Below are 21453 nucleotides of genomic sequence, written 5' to 3' on the forward strand. Positions count from 1 at the left end.
TGTTACTGACTGTATCTCTACTGATGTTAATCCAGCTCCCTCACACTGTCACTCAGTAACCCCTCTCCCCACAGCACCCTGTGTTACTGACTGTATCACTACTGATGTTAATCCAGCACCCTAACACTGTCACTCAGTAACCCCTCTCTCCCCAGCACCCTGTGTTACTGACTGTATCTCTACTGATGTTAATCAAGCTCCCTCACACTGTCACTCAGTAACCCCTCTCCCTCAGCACCCTGTGTTACTGACTGTATCTCTACTGATGTTAATCCAGTTCGCTCACACTGTCACTCAGTAACCCCTCTCTACCCAGCGCCCTGTGTTACTGATTGTATCTCTCCTGATGTTGATCCAGCTCCCTCACACTGTCACTCAGGAACCCCTCTCCCCACAGCACCCTGTGTTACTGACTGTATCTCTACTGATGTTAATCCAGCTCCCTCACACTGTCACTCAGTAACCCCTCTCCCCACAGCACCCTGTGTTACTGACTGTATCTCTACTGATGTTAATCCAGCTCCCTCACACTGTCACTCAGTAACCCCTCTCCCCACAGCACCCTGTGTTACTGACTGTATCACTACTGATGTTAATCCAGCTCCCTCACACTGTCACTCAGTAACCCCTCTCCCCCCAGCGCCCTGTGTTACTGACTGTATCTCTACTGATGTTAATCCAGCTCCCTCACACTGTCAATCAGTAACCCCTCTCCCCCCAGCACCCTGTGTTGCTGACTGTATCTCTACTGATGTTAATCCAGCTCCCTCACACTGTCACTCAGTAACCCCTCTCCCCACAGCACCCTGTGTTACTGACTGTATCTCTGCTGATGTTAATCCAGCTCCCTCACACTGTCACTCAGTAACCCCTCTCCCCACAGAACCCTGTGTTACTGACTGTATTTCTACTGATGTTAATCCAGCTCCCTCACACTGTCACTCAGGAACCCCTCTCCCCACAGCACCCTGTGTTACTGACTGTATCTCTACTGATGTTAATCCAGCTCCCTCACACTGTCACTCAGTAACCCCTCTCCCCACAGCACCCTGTGTTACTGACTGTATCTCTACTGATGTTAATCCAGCTCCCTCACACTGTCACTCAGTAACCCCTCTCCCCACAGCACCCTGTGTTACTGACTGTATCTCTGCTGATGTTAATCCAGCTCCCTCACACTGTCACTCAGTAACCCCTCTCCCCACAGCACCCTGTGTTACTGACTGTATCTCTACTGATGTTAATCCAGCTCCCTCACACTGTCACTCAGTAACCCCTCTCCCCACAGCACCCTGTGTTACGGACTGTATCTCTGCTGATGTTAATCCAGCTCCCTCACACTGTCACTCAGTAACCCCTCTCCCCCAGCACCCTGTGTTACTGACTGTATCTCTACTGATGTTAATCCAGCTCCCTCACACTGTCACTCAGTAACCCCTCTCTCCCCTAGCACCCTGTGTTACTGACTGTATCTCTACTGATGTTAATCCAGCTCCCTAACACTGTCACTCAGTAACCCCTCTCTCCCCCAGCGCCCTGTGTTACTGACTGTATCTCTACTGATGTTAATCCAGCTCCCTCACACTGTCACTCAGTAACCCCTCTCTCCCCCAGCGCCCTGTGTTACTGACTGTATCTCTACTGATGTTAATCCAGCTCCCTCACACTGTCACTCAGTAACCCCTCTCTCCCCCAGCGCCCTGTGTTACTGACTGTATCTCATCTGATGTTAATCCAGCTCCCTCACACTGTCACTCAGTAACCCCTCTCCCCACAGCACCCTGTGTTACTGACTGTATCTCTACTGATGTTAATCCAGCTCCCTCACACAGTCACTCAGTAACCCCTCTCTCCCCCAGCGCCCTGTGTTACTGACTGTATCTCATCTGATGTTAATCCAGCTCCCTCACACTGTCACTCAGTAACCCCTCTCCCCACAGCACCCTGTGTTACTGACTGTATCTCTACTGATGTTAATCCAGCTCCCTCACACTGTCACTCAGTAACCCCTCTCCCCACAGCACCCTGTGTTACTGACTGTATCTCTACTGATGTTAATCCAGCTCCCTCACACTGTCACTCAGTAACCCCTCTCCCCACAGCACCCTGTGTTACTGACTGTATCTCTGCTGATGTTAATCCAGCTCCCTCACACTGTCACTCAGTAACCCCTCTCCCCACAGCACCCTGTGTTACTGACTGTATCTCTACTGATGTTAATCCAGCTCCCTCACACTGTCACTCAGTAACCCCTCTCCCCACAGCACCCTGTGTTACGGACTGTATCTCTACTGATGTTAATCCAGCTCCCTCACACTGTCACTCAGTAACCCCTCTCCCCCAGCACCCTGTGTTACTGACTGTATCTCTACTGATGTTAATCCAGCTCCCTCACACTGTCACTCAGTAACCCCTCTCTCCCCTAGCACCCTGTGTTACTGACTGTATCTCTACTGATGTTAATCCAGCTCCCTAACACTGTCACTCAGTAACCCCTCTCTCCCCCAGCGCCCTGTGTTACTGACTGTATCTCTACTGATGTTAATCCAGCTCCCTCACACTGTCACTCAGTAACCCCTCTCTCCCCCAGCGCCCTGTGTTACTGACTGTATCTCTACTGATGTTAATCCAGCTCCCTCACACTGTCACTCAGTAACCCCTCTCTCCCCCAGCGCCCTGTGTTACTGACTGTATCTCATCTGATGTTAATCCAGCTCCCTCACACTGTCACTCAGTAACCCCTCTCCCCACAGCACCCTGTGTTACTGACTGTATCTCTACTGATGTTAATCCAGCTCCCTCACACTGTCACTCAGTAACCCCTCTCCCCACAGCACCCTGTGTTACTGACTGTATCTCTACTGATGTTAATCCAGCTCCCTCACACTGTCACTCAGTAACCCCTCTCTCCCCTAGCACCCTGTGTTACTGACTGTATCTCTACTGATGTTAATCCAGCTCCCTAACACTGTCACTCAGTAACCCCTCTCTCCCCCAGCGCCCTGTGTTACTGACTGTATCTCTACTGATGTTAATCCAGCTCCCTCACACTGTCACTCAGTAACCCCTCTCTCCCCAGCACCCTGTGTTACTGACTGTATCTCTCCTGATGTTAATCCAGCTCCCTCACACTGTCACTCAGTAACCCCTCTCTCCCCCAGCGCCCTGTGTTACTGACTGTATCTCTACTGATGTTAATCCAGCTCCCTCACACTGTCACTCAGTAACCCCTCTCTCCCCCAGCGCCCTGTGTTACTGACTGTATCTCATCTGATGTTAATCCAGCTCCCTCACACTGTCACTCAGTAACCCCTCTCCCCCCAGAGCCCTGTGTTACTGACTGTATCTCTACTGATGTTAATCCAGCTCCCTCACACTGTCACTCAGTAACCCCTCTCCCCCCAGCGCCCTGTGTTACTGACTGTATCTCTACTGATGTTAATCCATTCTGACTCATCAGCATATACTGTTGACACAAAAATGTTTTGAAAAGCAAAATAAAGTACTGTAGAAGTTTCACCGCAACTACTCTTAATCCTGCATCTTAAATGTTTGTTTGCAACTGGATCCTCGATGATGAGTCACACATTCTACTGAAGAATGTCAGAGGTGAGATGGATCCAGGAATTAATAAATAGAAGGGTGTGATGAATCCAGAAGTGAGAGTTGGGAGTGAAGGAGCAAAGGATCCAGGAGTGACAGAGTCAGGAAAAGAAAAAGAAAAGACTTGTATTTTTTAGCCCGTTTCATAGTATCATAGTTACATGGTAACTATGGTTACAGCACAGGAAGAGGCCATTCAGCCCGTCCCATCCTTGCTGACTCTCTGAAAGAGCAAATCACATGGTCCAAATCCTCCCGCCTTTTCCCCCAGCCCTGCAAATCTTTTCTTTCCATTCAATTATCCAATTCCCTTTTGAAAGCCATGTTGAACCTGCCGCCACCACACTCTCAGACAGTGCATTCCAGATCCTAAACACTCACTGAACCTGCCTCCACTACACTCTCAGACAGTGCATTCCAGATCCTAAACATTCATTGAACCTGCCTCCACCACACTCTCAGACAGTGCATTCCAGATCCTAAACATTCATTGAACCTGCCTCCACCACAGTCTCAGACAGTGTATTCCAGATCCTAAACACTCACTGAACCTGCCTCCACCACACTCTCAGACAGTGCATTCCAGATCCTAAACACTCACTGAACCTGCCTCCTCCACACTCTCAGACAGTGCATTCCAGATCCTAAACACTCACTGAACCTGCCTCCGCCACACTCTCAGACAGTGCATTCCAGATCCTAAACACTCACTGAACCTGTTTCATCACACTCTCAGACAGTGCATTCCAGATCCTAAACACTCACTGAAACTGCCTCCAACACACTCTCAGACAGTGCATTCCAGATCCTAAACACTCACTGGACCTGCCTCCACCACACTCTCAGACAGTGCATTCCAGATCCTAAACACTCACTGGACCTGCCTCCACCACTCTCTCAGACAATGCATTCCAGATCCTAAACACTCACTGAACCTGCCTCCGCCACACGCTCAGGCAGTGCATTCCAGATCCTAAACACTCACTGAACCTGCCTCCACCACACTCTCAGATAGTGCATTCCGGACCCTAAACACTCACTGAACCTGTTTCACCACACTCTCAGACAATGCATTCCAGATCCGAAACACTCACTGAAACTGCCTCCGCCACACGCTCAGGCAGTGCATTCCAGATCCTAAACACTCACTGAACCTGCCTCCGCCACACTCTCAGACAGTGCATTCCAGATCCGAAAAGCTCACTGAACCTGCCTCCACCACACCCTCAGACAGTGCATTCCAGATCCTAAACACTCACTGAACCTGCCTCCACCACACTCTCAGACGGTGCGTTCCGGATCCTAAACACTCACTGAACCTGCCTCCACCACACTCTCAGACAGTGCATTCCAGAAACTAAACACTCACTGAACCTGCCTACACCGCACTCTCAGACAGTGCATTCCAGATCCTAAACACTCACTGAACCTGCCTCCACCACACTCTCAGACAGTGCATTCCAGAAACTAAACACTCACTGAACCTGCCTCCACCACACTCTCAGACGGTGCGTTCCGGATCCTAAACACTCACTGAACCTGCCTCCACCACACTCTCAGACAGTGCATTCCAGAAACTAAACACTCACTGAACCTGCCTCCACCGCACTCTCAGACAGTGCATTCCAGATCCTAAACACTCACTGAACCTGCCTCCACCGTACTCTCCGACAGAGCATTCCAGATCCGAAACACACATTGAACCTGCCTCCACCACACTCTCAGACAGTGCATTCCAGATCCTAAACACTCACTGAACCTGCCTCCACCACACTCTCAGACACTGCATTCCAGATCCTAAACACTCACTGAACCTGCCTCCACCACACTCTCAGACAGTGCATTCCAGATCCTAAACACTCACTGAACCTGCCTCCACCACACTCTCAGACAGTGCATTCCAGATCCTAAACACTCACTGAACCTGCCTCCGCCACACTCTCAGACAGTGCATTCCAGATCCTAAACACTCACTGACCCTGCCTCCACCACACTCTCAGACACTGCATTCCAGATCCTAAACACTCACTGAACCTGCCTCCACCACACTCTCAGACAGTGCATTCCAGATCCTAAACACTCACTGAACCTGCCTCCCCCACACTCTCAGACATTGCATTCCAGATCCTAAAAACTCACTGAACCTGCCTCCATCACACTCTCAGACAGTGTATTCCAGATCCTAAACACTCACTGAACCTGCCTCCACCGCACTCTCAGACAGTGCATTCCAGATCCTCAACACTCACTGAACCTGCCTCCACCGCACTCTCAGACAGTGCATTCCAGATCCTAAACACTCACTGAACCTGCCTCCACCGCACTCTCAGACAGTGCATTCCAGATCCGAAACACACATTGAACCTGCCTCCACCACACTCTCAGACAGTGCATTCCAGATCCTAAACACTCACAGAACCTGCCTCCACCACACTCTCAGACAGTGCATCCCAGATCCTAAACACTCACTGAACCTGCCTCCACCACACGCTCAGACAGTGCATTCCAGATCCTAAACACTCACTGACCCTGCCTCCACCACACTCTCAGACACTGCATTCCAGATCCTAAACACTCACTGAACCTGCCTCCACCACACTCTCAGACAGTGCATTCCAGATCCTAAACACTCACTGAACCTGCCTCCCCCACACTCTCAGACATTGCATTCCAGATCCTAAAAACTCACTGAACCTGCCTCCATTACACTCTCAGACAGTGTATTCCAGATCCTAAACACTCACTGAACCTGCCTCCACCACACTCTCAGACAGTGCATTCCAGATCCTCAACACTCACTGAACCTGCCTCCACCGCACTCTCAGACAGTGCATTCCAGATCCTAAACACTCACTGAACCTGCCTCCACCGCACTCTCAGACAGTGCATTCCAGATCCGAAACACACATTGAACCTGCCTCCACCACACTCTCAGACAGTGCATTCCAGATCCTAAACACTCACAGAACCTGCCTCCACCACACTCTCAGACAGTGCATCCCAGATCCTAAACACTCACTGAACCTGCCTCCACCACACTCTCAGACGGTGCGTTCCGGATCCTAAACACTCACTGAACCTGCCTCCACCACACTCTCAGACAGTGCATTCCAGAAACTAAACACTCACTGAACCTGCCTACACCGCACTCTCAGACAGTGCATTCCGGATCCTAAACACTCACTGCACCTGCCTCCACCGCACTCTCAGACAGTGCATTCCAGACCCTAAACACTCACTGAACCTGCCTCCCCCACTCTCAGACAGTGCATTCCAGATCCTAAAAACTCACTGAACCTGCCTCCATCACACTCTCAGACAGTGCATTCCAGATCCTATACACTCACTGAACCTGCCTCCACCACACTCTCAGACAGTGCATTCCAGATCCGAAACAGTCACTGAACCTGCCTCCGCCACACTCTCAGACAGTGCATTCCAGATCCTAAACACTCACTGAACCTGCCTCCCCCACACTCTCAGACAGTGCGTTCCGGATCCTGAACACTCACTGAACCTGCCTCCACCGCACACTCAGACAGTGCATTCCAGATCCTAAACACTCACTGAACCTGCCTCCCCCACACTCTCAGACAGTGCATTCCAGATCCTAAACACTCACTGAACCTGCCTCCCCCACACTCTCAGGCAGTGCATTCCAGATCCTAAACACTCACTGAACCTGCCTCCCCCACACTCTCAGACAGTGCATTCCCGATCCTAAACACTCACTGAACCTGCCTCCCCCACACTCTCAGACAGTGCATTCCAGATCCTAAACACTCACTGAACCTGCCTACCCCACACTCTCAGACAGTGCATTCCAGATCCTAAACACTCACTGAACCTGCCTTCACCGCACTCTCAGACAGTGCATTCCAGATCCTAAACACTCACAGAACCTGCCTCCACCACACTCTCAGACAGTGCATTCCAGATCCTAAACACTCACTGAACCTGCCTCCCCCACACTCTCAGACATTGCATTCCAGATCCTAAAAACTCACTGAACCTGCCTCCATCACACTCTCAGACAGTGTATTCCAGATCCTAAACACTCACTGAACCTGCCTCCACCACACTCTCAGACAGTGCATTCCAGATCCTCAACACTCACTGAACCTGCCTCCACCGCACTCTCAGACATTGCATTCCAGATCCTAAAAACTCACTGAACCTGCCTCCATCACACTCTCAGACAGTGTATTCCAGATCCTAAACACTCACTGAACCTGCCTCCACCACACTCTCAGACAGTGCATTCCAGATCCGAAACACACACTGAAGCTGCCTCCCCCACACTCTCAGACAGTGCGTTCCAGATCCTAAACACTCACTGAACCTGCCTCCAACACACTCTCAGACAGTGCATTCCAGATCCTAAACACTCACAGAACCTGCCTCCACCACACTCTCAGACAGTGCATTCCAGATCCTAAACACTCACTGAACCTGCCTCCCCCACACTCTCAGACATTGCATTCCAGATCCTAAACACTCACTGAACCTGCCTCCACCGCACTCTCAGACAGTGCATTCCAGATCCTAAACACTCACAGAACCTGCCTCCACCACACTCTCAGACAGTGCATTCCAGATCCTAAACACTCACTGAACCTGCCTCCACCGCACTCTCAGACAGTGCATTCCAGATCCTAAACACTCACTGAACCTGCCTCCAACACACTCTCAGACATTGCATTCCAGATCCTAAACACTCACTGAACCTGCCTCCACCGCACTCTCAGACAGTGCATTCCAGATCCTAAACACTCACTGAACCTGCCTCCAACACACTCTCAGACAGTGCATTCCAGATCCTAAACACTCACAGAACCTGCCTCCACCACACTCTCAGACAGTGCATTCCAGATCCTAAACACTCACTGAACCTGCCTCCCCCACACTCTCAGACATTGCATTCCAGATCCTAAACACTCACTGAACCTGCCTCCACCGCACTCTCAGACAGTGCATTCCAGATCCTAAACACTCACAGAACCTGCCTCCACCACACTCTCAGACAGTGCATTCCAGATCCTAAACACTCACTGAACCTGCCTCCCCCACACTCTCAGACATTGCATTCCAGATCCTAAAAACTCACTGAACCTGCCTCCATCACACTCTCAGACAGTGTATTCCAGATCCTAAACACTCACTGAACCTGCCTCCACCACACTCTCAGACAGTGCATTCCAGATCCTCAACACTCACTGAACCTGCCTCCACCGCACTCTCAGACAGTGCATTCCAGATCCTAAACACTCACTGAACCTGCCTCCACCGCACTCTCAGACAGTGCATTCCAGATCCGAAACACACATTGAACCTGCCTCCACCACACTCTCAGACAGTGCATTCCAGATCCTAAACACTCACAGAACCTGCCTCCACCACACTCTCAGACAGTGCATCCCAGATCCTAAACACTCACTGAACCTGCCTCCACCACACTCTCAGACGGTGCGTTCCGGATCCTAAACACTCACTGAACCTGCCTCCACCACACTCTCAGACAGTGCATTCCAGAAACTAAACACTCACTGAACCTGCCTACACCGCACTCTCAGACAGTGCATTCCGGATCCTAAACACTCACTGCACCTGCCTCCACCGCACTCTCAGACAGTGCATTCCAGACCCTAAACACTCACTGAACCTGCCTCCCCCACTCTCAGACAGTGCATTCCAGATCCTAAAAACTCACTGAACCTGCCTCCATCACACTCTCAGACAGTGCATTCCAGATCCTATACACTCACTGAACCTGCCTCCACCACACTCTCAGACAGTGCATTCCAGATCCGAAACAGTCACTGAACCTGCCTCCGCCACACTCTCAGACAGTGCATTCCAGATCCTAAACACTCACTGACCCTGCCTCCACCACACTCTCAGACAGTGCATTCCAGATCCTAAAAACTCACTGAACCTGCCTCCACCACACTCTCAGACAGTGCATTCCAGATCCGAAACACACACTGAACCTGCCTCCCCCACACTCTCAGACAGTGCATTCCAGATCCGAAACACACACTGACCCTGCCTCCACCACACTCTCAGACAGTGCATTCCAGATCCGAAACACTCACAGAACCTGCCTCCACCGCACACTCAGACAGTGCGTTCCGGATCCTGAACACTCACTGAACCTGCCTCCACCACACTCTCAGACAGTGCATTCCAGATCCTAAACACTCACTGAACCTGCCTCCACCACACTCTCAGACAGTGTATTCCGGATCCTGAACACTCACTGAACCTGCCTCCACCACACTCTCAGACAGTGCATTCCAGATCCTAAACACTCACTGAACCTGCCTCCACCACACTCTCAGACAGTGCATTCCAGATCCTAAACACTCACTGAACCTGCCTCCACCACACTCTCAGACAGTGCATTCCAGATCCTAAACACTCACTGAACCTGCCTCCACCACACTCTCAGACAGTGCGTTCCGGATCCTGAACACTCACTGAACCTGCCTCCACCACACTCTCAGACAGTGCATTCCAGATCCTAAACACTCACTGAACCTGCCTCCACCACACTCTCAGACAGTGCATTCCAGATCCTAAACACTCACTGAACCTGCCTCCACCGCACACTCAGACAGTGCATTCCAGATCCTAAACACTCACTGAACCTGCCTCCACCACACTCTCAGACAGTGCGTTCCGGATCCTGAACACTCACTGAACCTGCCTCCACCGCACACTCAGACAGTGCATTCCAGATCCTAAACACTCACTGAACCTGCCTCCCCCACACTCTCAGACAGTGCATTCCAGATCCTAAACACTCACTGAACCTGCCTCCCCCACACTCTCAGGCAGTGCGTTCCGGATCCTGAACACTCACTGAACCTGCCTCCACCACACTCTCAGACAGTGCGTTCCGGATCCTGAACACTCACTGAACCTGCCTCCACCACACTCTCAGACAGTGCGTTCCGGATCCTGAACACTCACTGAACCTGCCTCCACCACACTCTCAGACAGTGCGTTCCGGATCCTGAACACTCACTGAACCTGCCTCCACCACACTCTCAGACAGTGCATTCCAGATCCTAAACACTCACTGAACCTGCCTCCACCACACTCTCAGACAGTGCATTCCAGATCCTAAACACTCACTGAACCTGCCTCCACCGCACACTCAGACAGTGCATTCCAGATCCTAAACACTCACTGAACCTGCCTCCCCCACACTCTCAGACAGTGCATTCCAGATCCTAAACACTCACTGAACCTGCCTCCCCCACACTCTCAGGCAGTGCATTCCAGATCCTAAACACTCACTGAACCTGCCTCCCCCACACTCTCAGACAGTGCATTCCCGATCCTAAACACTCACTGAACCTGCCTCCCCCACACTCTCAGACAGTGCATTCCAGATCCTAAACACTCACTGAACCTGCCTACCCCACACTCTCAGACAGTGCATTCCAGATCCTAAACACTCACTGAACCTGCCTTCACCGCACTCTCAGACAGTGCATTCCAGATCCTAAACACTCACAGAACCTGCCTCCACCACACTCTCAGACAGTGCATCCCAGATCCTAAACACTCACTGAACCTGCCTCCACCACACTCTCAGACAGTGCATTCCAGATCCTAAACAGTCACTGAACCTGCCTCCGCCACACTCTCAGACAGTGCATTCCAGATCCTAAACACTCACTGACCCTGCCTCCACCACACTCTCAGACAGTGCATTCCAGATCCTAAACACTCACTGAACCTGCCTCCACCACACTCTCAGACAGTGCATTCCAGATCCTAAACACTCACTGAACCTGCCTCCACCACACTCTCAGACAGTGCATTCCAGATCCGAAACACACACTGAAGCTGCCTCCCCCACACTCTCAGACAGTGCATTCCAGATCCTAAACACTCACTGAACCTGCCTCCACCGCACACTCAGACAGTGCATTCCAGATCCTAAACACTCACTGAACCTGCCTCCCCCACACTCTCAGACAGTGCATTCCAGATCCTAAACACTCACTGAACCTGCCTCCCCCACACTCTCAGACAGTGCATACCAGATCCTAAACACTCACTGAACCTGCCTCCCCCACACTCTCAGACAGTGCATTCCAGATCCTAAACACTCACTGAACCTGCCTCCCCCACACTCTCAGACAGTGCATTCCAGATCCTAAACACTCACTGAACCTGCCTCCACCACACTCTCAGACAGTGTATTCCAGATCCTAAACACTCACTGAACCTGCCTCCACCACACTTTCAGACAGTGCATTTCGTATCCTAAACACTCACTGAACCTGCCTCCACCACACTCTCAGACAGTGTATTCCAGATCCTAAACACTCACTGAACCTGCCTCCACCACACTCTCAGACAGTGCATTCCAGATCCTAAACACTCACTGAACCTGCCTCCACCGCACTCTCAGACAGTGCATTCCAGATCTTAAACACTCACTGAACCTGCCTCCACCACACTCTCAGACAGTGCATTCCAGATCCTAAACACTCACTGAACCTGCCTCCACCGCACTCTCAGACAGTGCATTCCAGATCCTAAACACACACTGAACCTGCCTCCACCACACTCTCAGACAGTGTATTTCGTATCCTAAACACTCACTGAACCTGCCTCCACCACACTCTCAGACAGTGTATTCCAGATCCTAAACACTCACTGAACCTGCCTCCACCACACTCTCAGACAGTGCATTCCAGATCCTAAACACTCACTGAACCTGCCTCCACCGCACTCTCAGACAGTGCATTCCAGATCTTAAACACTCACTGAACCTGCCTCCACCACACTCTCAGACAGTGCATTCCAGATCCTAAACACTCACTGAACCTGCCTCCACCGCACTCTCAGACAGTGCATTCCAGATCCGAAACACACACTGAACCTGCCTCCACCACACTCTCAGACAGTGCATTCCAGATCCTAAACACTCACTGAACCTGCCTCCACCACACTCTCAGACAGTGCATTCCAGATCCTAAACACTCACTGAACCTGCCTCCACAACACGCTCCGACAGTGCATTCCAGATCCTAAACACTCACTGAACCTGCCTCCACCACACTCTCAGACAGTGCATTCCAGATCCTAAACACTCACTGAACCTGCCTCCACCACACTCTCAGACAGTGCATTCCAGATCCTAAACACTCACTGAACCTGCCTCCACCACACTCTCAGACAGTGCATTCCAGATCCTAAACACTCACTGAACCTGCCTCCACCACACTCTCAGACAGTGCATTCCAGATCCTAAACACTCATTGAACCTGCCTCCACCACACTCTCAGACAGTGCATTCCAGATCCTAAACACTCACTGAACCTGCCTCCACCGCACTCTCAAACAGAGCATTCCAGATCCTAAACACTCACTGAACCTGCCTCCACCACACTTTCAGACGGTGCATTTCGTATCCTAAACACTCACTGAACCTGCCTCCACCACACTCTCAGACAGTGCATTCCAGATCCTAAACACTCACTGAACCTGCCTCCACCACACTCTCAGACAGTGCATTCCAGATCCTAAACACTCACTGAACCTGCCTCCACCGCACTCTCAGACAGTGCATTCCAGATCCGAAACACACACTGAACCTGCCTCCACCACACTCTCAGACAGTGCATTCCAGATCCTAAACACTCACTGAACCTGCCTCCACCACACTCTCAGACAGTGCATTCCAGATCCTAAACACTCACTGAACCTGCCTCCACCACACTCTCAGACAGTGCATTCCTGATCCTAAACACTCACTGAACCTGCCTCCACCACACTCTCAGACAGTGCATTCCAGATCCTAAACACTCACTGAACCTGCCTCCACCACACGCTCCGACAGTGCATTCCAGATCCTAAACACTCACTGAAGCTGCCTCCCCCACACTCTCAGACAGTGCGTTCCGGATCCTAAACACTCACTGAAGCTGCCTCCCCCACACTCTCAGACTGTGCGTTCCGGATCCTAAACACTCACTGAACCTGCCTCCACCACACTCTCAGACAGTGCATTCCAGATCCTAAACACTCACTGAACCTGCCTCCACCTCACTCTCAGACAGTGCATTCCAGATCCTAAACACTCACTGAACCTGCCTCCACCGCACTCTCAGACAGTGCATTCCAGATCCGAAACACTAACTGCACCTGCCTCCACCACACTCTCAGACAGTGCATTCCAGATCCTAAACACTCACTGAACCTGCCTCCACCACACTCTCAGACAGTGCATTCCAGATCCTAAACACTCACTGAACCTGCCTCCACCACACTCTCAGACAGTGCATTCCAGATCCTAAACACTCACTGAACCTGCCTCCACCACACTCTCAGACAGTGCATTCCTGATCCTAAACACTCACTGAACCTGCCTCCACCACACTCTCAGACAGTGCATTCCAGATCCTAAACACTCACTGAACCTGCCTCCACCACACGCTCCGACAGTGCATTCCAGATCCTAAACACTCACTGAAGCTGCCTCCCCCACACTCTCAGACTGTGCGTTCCGGATCCTAAACACTCACTGAAGCTGCCTCCCCCACACTCTCAGACAGTGCGTTCCGGATCCTAAACACTCACTGAAGCTGCCTCCCCCACACTCTCAGACTGTGCGTTCCGGATCCTAAACACTCACTGAACCTGCCTCCACCACACTCTCAGACAGTGCATTCCAGATCCTAAACACTCACTGAACCTGCCTCCACCACACTCTCAGACAGTGCATTCCTGATCCTAAACACTCACTGAACCTGCCTCCACCACACACTCAGACAGTGCATTCCAGATCCTAAACACTCACTGAACCTGCCTCCACCGCACTCTCAGACAGTGCGTTCCGGATCCTAAACACTCACTGAACCTGCCTCCACCACACTCTCAGACTGTGCGTTCCGGATCCTAAACACTCACTGAACCTGCCTCCACCACACTCTCAGACAGTGCATTCCAGATCCTAAACACTCACTGAACCTGCCTCCACCTCACTCTCAGACAGTGCATTCCAGATCCTAAACACTCACTGAACCTGCCTCCACCGCACTCTCAGACAGTGCATTCCAGATCCGAAACACTAACTGCACCTGCCTCCACCACACTCTCAGACAGTGCATTCCAGATCCTAAACACTCACTGAACCTGCCTCCACCACACTCTCAGACAGTGCATTCCAGATCCTAAACACTCACTGAACCTGCCTCCACCACACTCTCAGACAGTGCATTCCAGATCCTAAACACTCACTGAACCTGCCTCCACCACACTCTCAGACAGTGCATTCCTGATCCTAAACACTCACTGAACCTGCCTCCACCACACTCTCAGACAGTGCATTCCAGATCCTAAACACTCACTGAACCTGCCTCCACCACACGCTCCGACAGTGCATTCCAGATCCTAAACACTCACTGAAGCTGCCTCCCCCACACTCTCAGACTGTGCGTTCCGGATCCTAAACACTCACTGAAGCTGCCTCCCCCACACTCTCAGACAGTGCATTCCAGATCCAAAACACTCACTGAACCTGCCTCCACCGTACTCTCCGACAGAGCATTCCAGATCCAAAACACTCACTGAACCTGCCTCCACCACACTCTCAGACAGTGCATTCCAGATCCTAAACACTCACTGAACCTGCCTCCACCACACTCTCAGACAGTGCATTCCAGATCCTAAACACTCACTGAACCTGCCTCCACCGCACTCTCAGACAGTGCATTCCGGATCCTAAACACTCACTGAACCTGCCTCCACCACACGCTCAGACAGTGCATTCCAGATCCTAAACACTCACTGAACCTGCCTCCACCACACTCTCAGACAGTGCATTCCAGATCCTAAACACTCACTGAACCTGCCTCCCCCACACTCTCAGACAGTGCATTCCAGATCCTAAACACTCACTGACCCTGCCTCCACCACACTCTCAGACAGTGCATTCCAGATCCTAAACACTCACTGAACCTGCCTCCCCCACACTCTCAGACAGTGCATTCCAGATCCTAAACACTCACTGAACCTGCCTCCACCACACTCTCAGTGCATTCCTGATCCTAAACACTCACTGAACCTGCCTGCACCACACTCTCAGACAGTGCATTCCAGATCCTAAACACTCACTGAACCTGCCTCCACCACACTCTCAGACAGTTCATTCCAGATCCGATACACACACTGAAGCTGCCTCCCCCACACTCTCAGACAGTGCATTCCAGATCCTAAACACTCACTGAAGCTGCCTCCCCCACACTCTCAGACAGTGCGTTCCGGATCCTAAACACTCACTGAACCTGCCTCCACCGCACTCTCAGACAGTGCATTCCGGATCCTAAACACTCACTGAACCTGCCTCCACCACACGCTCAGACAGTGCATTCCAGATCCTAAACACTCACTGAACCTGCCTCCACCACACTCTCAGACAGTGCATTCCAGATCCTAAACACTCACTGAACCTGCCTCCCCCACGCTCTCAGACAGTGCATTCCAGATCCTAAACACTCACTGACCCTGCCTCCACCACACTCTCAGACAGTGCATTCCTGATCCTAAACACTCACTGAACCTGCCTGCACCACACTCTCAGACAGTGCATTCCAGATCCTAAACACTCACTGAACCTGCCTCCACCACACTCTCAGACAGTTCATTCCAGATCCGATACACACACTGAACCTGCCTCCCCCACACTCTCAGACAGTGCATTCCAGATCCTAAACACTCACTGAAGCTGCCTCCCCCACACTCTCAGACAGTGCGTTCCGGATCCTAAACACTCACTGAACCTGCCTCCACCGCACTCTCAGACAGTGCATTCCGGATCCTAAACACTCACTGAACCTGCCTCCACCACACGCTCAGACAGTGCATTCCAGATCCTAAACACTCACTGAACCTGCCTCCACCACACTCTCAGACAGTGCATTCCAGATCCTAAACACTCACTGAACCTGCCTCCCCCACGCTCTCAGACAGTGCATTCCAGATCCTAAACACTCACTGACCTTGCCTCCACCACACTCTCAGACAGTGCATTCCTGATCCTAAACACTCACTGAACCTGCCTGCACCACACTCTCAGACAGTGCATTCCAGATCCTAAACACTCACTGAACCTGCCTCCACCACACTCTCAGACAGTTCATTCCAGATCCGATACACACACTGAAGCTGCCTCCCCCACACTCTCAGACAGTGCGTTCCGGATCCTAAACACTCACTGAACCTGCCTCCACCACACTCTCAGACAGTGCATTCCAGATCCTAAACACTCACTGAACCTGCCTCCACTGCACACTCAGACAGTGCATTCCAGATCCTAAACACTCACTGAACCTGCCTCCACCACACTCTCAGACAGTGCATTCCAGATCCTAAACACTCACTGAACCTGCCTCCACTGCACACTCAGACAGTGCATTCCAGATCCTAAACACACACTGAACCTGCCTCCACCACACTCTCAGACAGTGCATTCCTGATCCTAAACACTCACTGAACCTGCCTCCACCACACTCTCAGACAGTGCATTCCAGTTCCTAAACACTCACTGAACCTGCCTCCACCGCACTCTCAAACAGAGCATTCCAGATCCTAAACACTCACTGAACCTGCCTCCACCGCACTCTCAGACAGTGCATTCCAGATCCTAAACACTCACTGAACCTGCCTCCACCGCACTCTCAGACAGTGCGTTCCGGATCCTAAACACTCACTGAACCTGCCTCCAACATACTCTCAGACAGTGCATTCCAGATCCTAAACATTCACTGAACCTGCCTCCACCTCACTCTAAGACAGTGCATTCCAGATCCTAAACACTCACTGAACCTGCCTCCACCACACTCTCAGACACTGCATTCCAGATCCTAAACACTCACTGAACCTGCCTCCACCACACTCTCAGACAGTGCATTCCAGATCCTAAACACTCACTGAACCTGCCTCCACCACACTCTCAGACAGTGCATTCCAGATCCTAAACACTCACTGAACCTGCCTCCACCACACTCTCAGACAGTGCATTCCAGATCCTAAACACTCACTGAACCTGCCTCCAACATACTCTCAGACAGTGCATTCCAGATCCTAAACATTCACTGAACCTGCCTCCACCTCACTCTAAGACCGTGCATTGCAGATCCTAAACACTCACAGAGCCTGCCTCCGCCACACTCTCAGATAGTGCATTCCAGATCCGAAACACTCACTGAACCTGCCTCCACCACACTCTCAGACAGTGCATTCCTGATCCTAAACACTCACTGAACCTGCCTCCACCGCACTCTCAGACAGTGTATTCCAGATCCTAAGCACTCATTGAACCTGCCTCCCCCACACTCTCAGACAGTGCATTCCAGATCCTAAACATTCACTGAACCTGCCTCCACCACACTCTCAGACAGTGCATTCCAGATCCTAAAAACTCACTGAACCTGCCTCCACCACACTCTCAGATAGTGCATTCCAGATCCGAAACACTCGCTGCGTAAAAAAGATTTTTCTTATGTCGCCTTTGCTTCTTTTGCCAATCAGTTTAAATCTGTGCCCTCTAGTTCTCGATCCTTTCATGAGTGGGAACAGTTTCTCTCTATCTACTCTGTCCAGACGTCTCATGATTTTGAACACCTCTATCAAATCTCCTCTTAATCTTCACTTCTCCATGCAGAAGAGCCCCAGCTTCTCCAATCTATCCATGTAACTGAAGTTCCTCATCCCTAGAACCATTGTCGTGAATCTTTTCTGCACCCTCTCAAATGCCTTCATATCCTTCCGAAAGTCCGGTGGCAGAATTGGACAGAATACTTCAGTTGAGGCTGAACCAATATTTTATAAAGGTTCACCATAACTTCCTTGTTTTTGTACTCTATTCCTCTATTTATAAAACCCAGGATCCCGTATACTTTATTAACCTCTTTCTCCACCTGCCCTGCCACCTTCAGTGATTTGTGCACATGTACCCCCAGGTCCTTCTGCCCCTGCACCCCTTTTGGAATTGTATCCTTTATTTTATATTGTCTCTCCTCATTCTTCCTAACAAAATGAATTACCTCACACTTTTCGGCATTAAATTTCATCTGCCACTTGTCCATCCATTCATACAGCCTATGTATTCTTGAAGTCTATCACTATCCTTCTACAGTTCACAATACTTCCAAGTTTTGCGTCATCTGCATTGAAATTGTGCTCTGTACACCCAAGTCTAGGTCATTAATATAGATCAGGAAAAGCAGGGGTCCTAATATGACACTGGGAACTCCACTAAATACCGTCCTCCAGTCCAAAAAACAACCAGTCACCACTACTCTGTTTCTTGTCCCTCAGCCAACTTTGTATCCATGTTGTTACTGTCCTTTTTACTCCTTGGGCTCTAACTTCACTGAGAAGCCTGTTGTGTGGCACTTTATCAAATGCCTTTTGGAAGTCCATGTACACCACATCAACCGCATTGCCCTCAGCAACGCTTTGTGATCTCAAGACCTCACAACAGCCAGATGTGGATCCAGGATGACAGGGTGGTGGGTTTGGGTCTTCTGATGGAAGGGTGTTTAAGGGGCTGGAATCTTTACATTGGGGGGTACAAAAGCACAATTTAAGGGTGTTACTTTGAAAGCTGCAACACTGTCACCCAGAAACACACCAGGAATTCTTGTGATCTACTATTTCCTTATCTTTGTGTTGCAGAGAAAGTTTTAAACAAGGAGGCAGTGGTTCGAGGAGGTTGTGTACGGTTGAGAACACAAAGTAGCTGTTGGGATCTGATACAGTCCTTTAAGTGACTGCGGTTGGAACACACTGCCTTAGACCCAGAAGCTGGCAAATCCTGGGAAAATTCTGCCAAAAATATAAGAAAATTAATAAAAATGGAACAAGATTCTTACCTCCGGTAGCCAATCGCTGACAGGAGCTGAACTGACACAAAAGGTGCATAATCATAATCAATAAAAATGTGTTTGGAATCATTTTGTTTCTGATGGTTTCTGTTGGAGTGAGATCTTCTCTCGCCTGCCCCAGCTCTCAGCTAACTGCTAACTCCTGAAAGCAACGACTGGCCAGTCTCCAGATCTCTCTCTAAGCCTGGTCCACTTCTCTGTCTTCTGCTCTCCGTCTCTAAGCCTGTTTCTGCCCTTTCTCTCTAAGCTTGTACCTGCTCCCTCTCTCTAACCACTAAGTGGTTGCTGCTGCTTACTCTCAGCCTTTTAAATCACCAATGGTTTCTGCCGGAGTGACATCATGTGTTGGCATTCCATCCTGTGTAGCTTTCCCAAAACAACAACAAAAGCAGTTTGAAAGCCTCTGGAATGATGACAAGCTCAACTTTCACTTCCTGCCTATCACACCAGCCCTCTCCTCTCTTTCATTAAAGATACACTCCCTGTTGTTTGCTCAGAATGTGGCTCTCACTCCCTCATTCACTCCTTCTATTTCTTTCATCCTCGAAAAACAATAATAATTTTGGAATGTTTGTAGTTTGCTTTTTGTAAATAATTCTGGACTGATCAATCCACATGTCTCTCCGTCTGTCTCTCTTCCTTTCTCATGTGGTTGACACTGTCAGTTGATATTTACAGGAGCTGTACCTGTCACATGAGACTAGGGGCAAGTCCATGTTTTAATCCCACTTCCCTATTCCGTTGCAGCTGATGGAATGATTGTGAGTTGTTTGTACTTAGCATAGTTAAAGCCCATGGAATAAAAGGAACAGTGGCAACATGGATACGAAGTTGGCTGAGTGACAGGAAACAGAGTAGTGGTGAACGGTTGTTTTTTGGACTGGAGGAAGGTGTATTGTGGGGTTTCCAGGGATCGGTATTAGGACCAGTGTTTTTCTTCATCTATATTAATGACCTAGACTTGGGTGAGCAGGGCATAATTTCAACATTTGCAAATGACACAAGACTTGGAAGTATTGTGAACTGTGAGGATAGTGATAGACTTCAAGAGGACACAGACAGACTGGTGGAGTGAGAGGACACGTAACAGATGAAATTTAATGCAGAGAAGTGTGAAGTGATGCACTTTGGGATGAAGAATGAGGGGAGGTCATAATAAAAAAAAATTACAATTCTAAAGGGGGTGCAGGGGCAGAGGGTCCTGGGGGTATATGTACATAAATCATTGAAGGTGGCAGGGCAGGTTGAGAAAGTGGTTAATAAGGCATACAGGTTCCTGGGCTTTATCAATAGAGGCATAGAGTACAAAAGCAAGGAAGATATGTTGAACCTTTTATAAAACATTAGTTTGGCCTCAACGGGAGTATTGTGTCCAATTCTTTAGAAAGGATACGACGATATTGGGTGCAGAAAAGATTTATGGGAATGGGTCTAGGGATGAGAGATTTCAGTAACATGGCAAGCAAGAGGATTCGAGTACAGAAGCAGGGATGTCTTGCTACAATTATACAGGGCCTTGGTGAGGCCACACCTGGAATATTGTGTGCAGTTTTGGTCTCCTTATCTGAGGAAGTATGTTCTTGCTATAGAGGGAGTGCAACAAAGGTTTACCAGACTGATTCCTGGGATGGTGGGACTGACGTATGAGGAGAGATTGAGTCGGTTAGGATTGTATTCGCTGGAGTTCAGAAGAGTGAGGGGGGATCTCATAGAAACCTATAAAATTCTAACAGGACTTGACAGGGTAGATGCTGGAAGGATGTTCCCGATGGTGGGGGAGTCCAGAACCAGGGGTCATAGTCTAAGGATACGGGGTAAACCTTTCAGGACTGAGATGAGGAGAAATTTCTTCACCCAGAGAGTGGTGAGTCTGTGGAATTCGCTACCACAGAAAGCAGTTCAAGCCAAAACATTAAATATTTTCAAAAAGGAGTTA

At 50.2% G+C, this 21453-nt stretch overlaps 1 protein-coding gene across 1 annotated transcript in view; it reads right to left on the reverse strand.

Moving 5' to 3' along the window:
• The window catches only part of comp (cartilage oligomeric matrix protein), a 143278-nt gene extending 123407 nt beyond the window's left edge, over window positions 1–19871 (reverse strand). Inside the window, exon 1 of the mRNA XM_068015956.1 lies at window positions 19506–19871. Coding sequence (XP_067872057.1) covers window positions 19506–19587 — 82 coding nt within the window. The 5' untranslated portion in view covers window positions 19588–19871. The remainder of the gene's footprint in view (window positions 1–19505) is intronic.
• Window positions 19872–21453: the final 1582 nt, after the last annotated feature.

This window comes from Heterodontus francisci, chromosome 36 (assembly GCF_036365525.1).
Source record: "Heterodontus francisci isolate sHetFra1 chromosome 36, sHetFra1.hap1, whole genome shotgun sequence".
Taxonomy (NCBI): Eukaryota; Metazoa; Chordata; class Chondrichthyes; order Heterodontiformes; family Heterodontidae; genus Heterodontus; species Heterodontus francisci.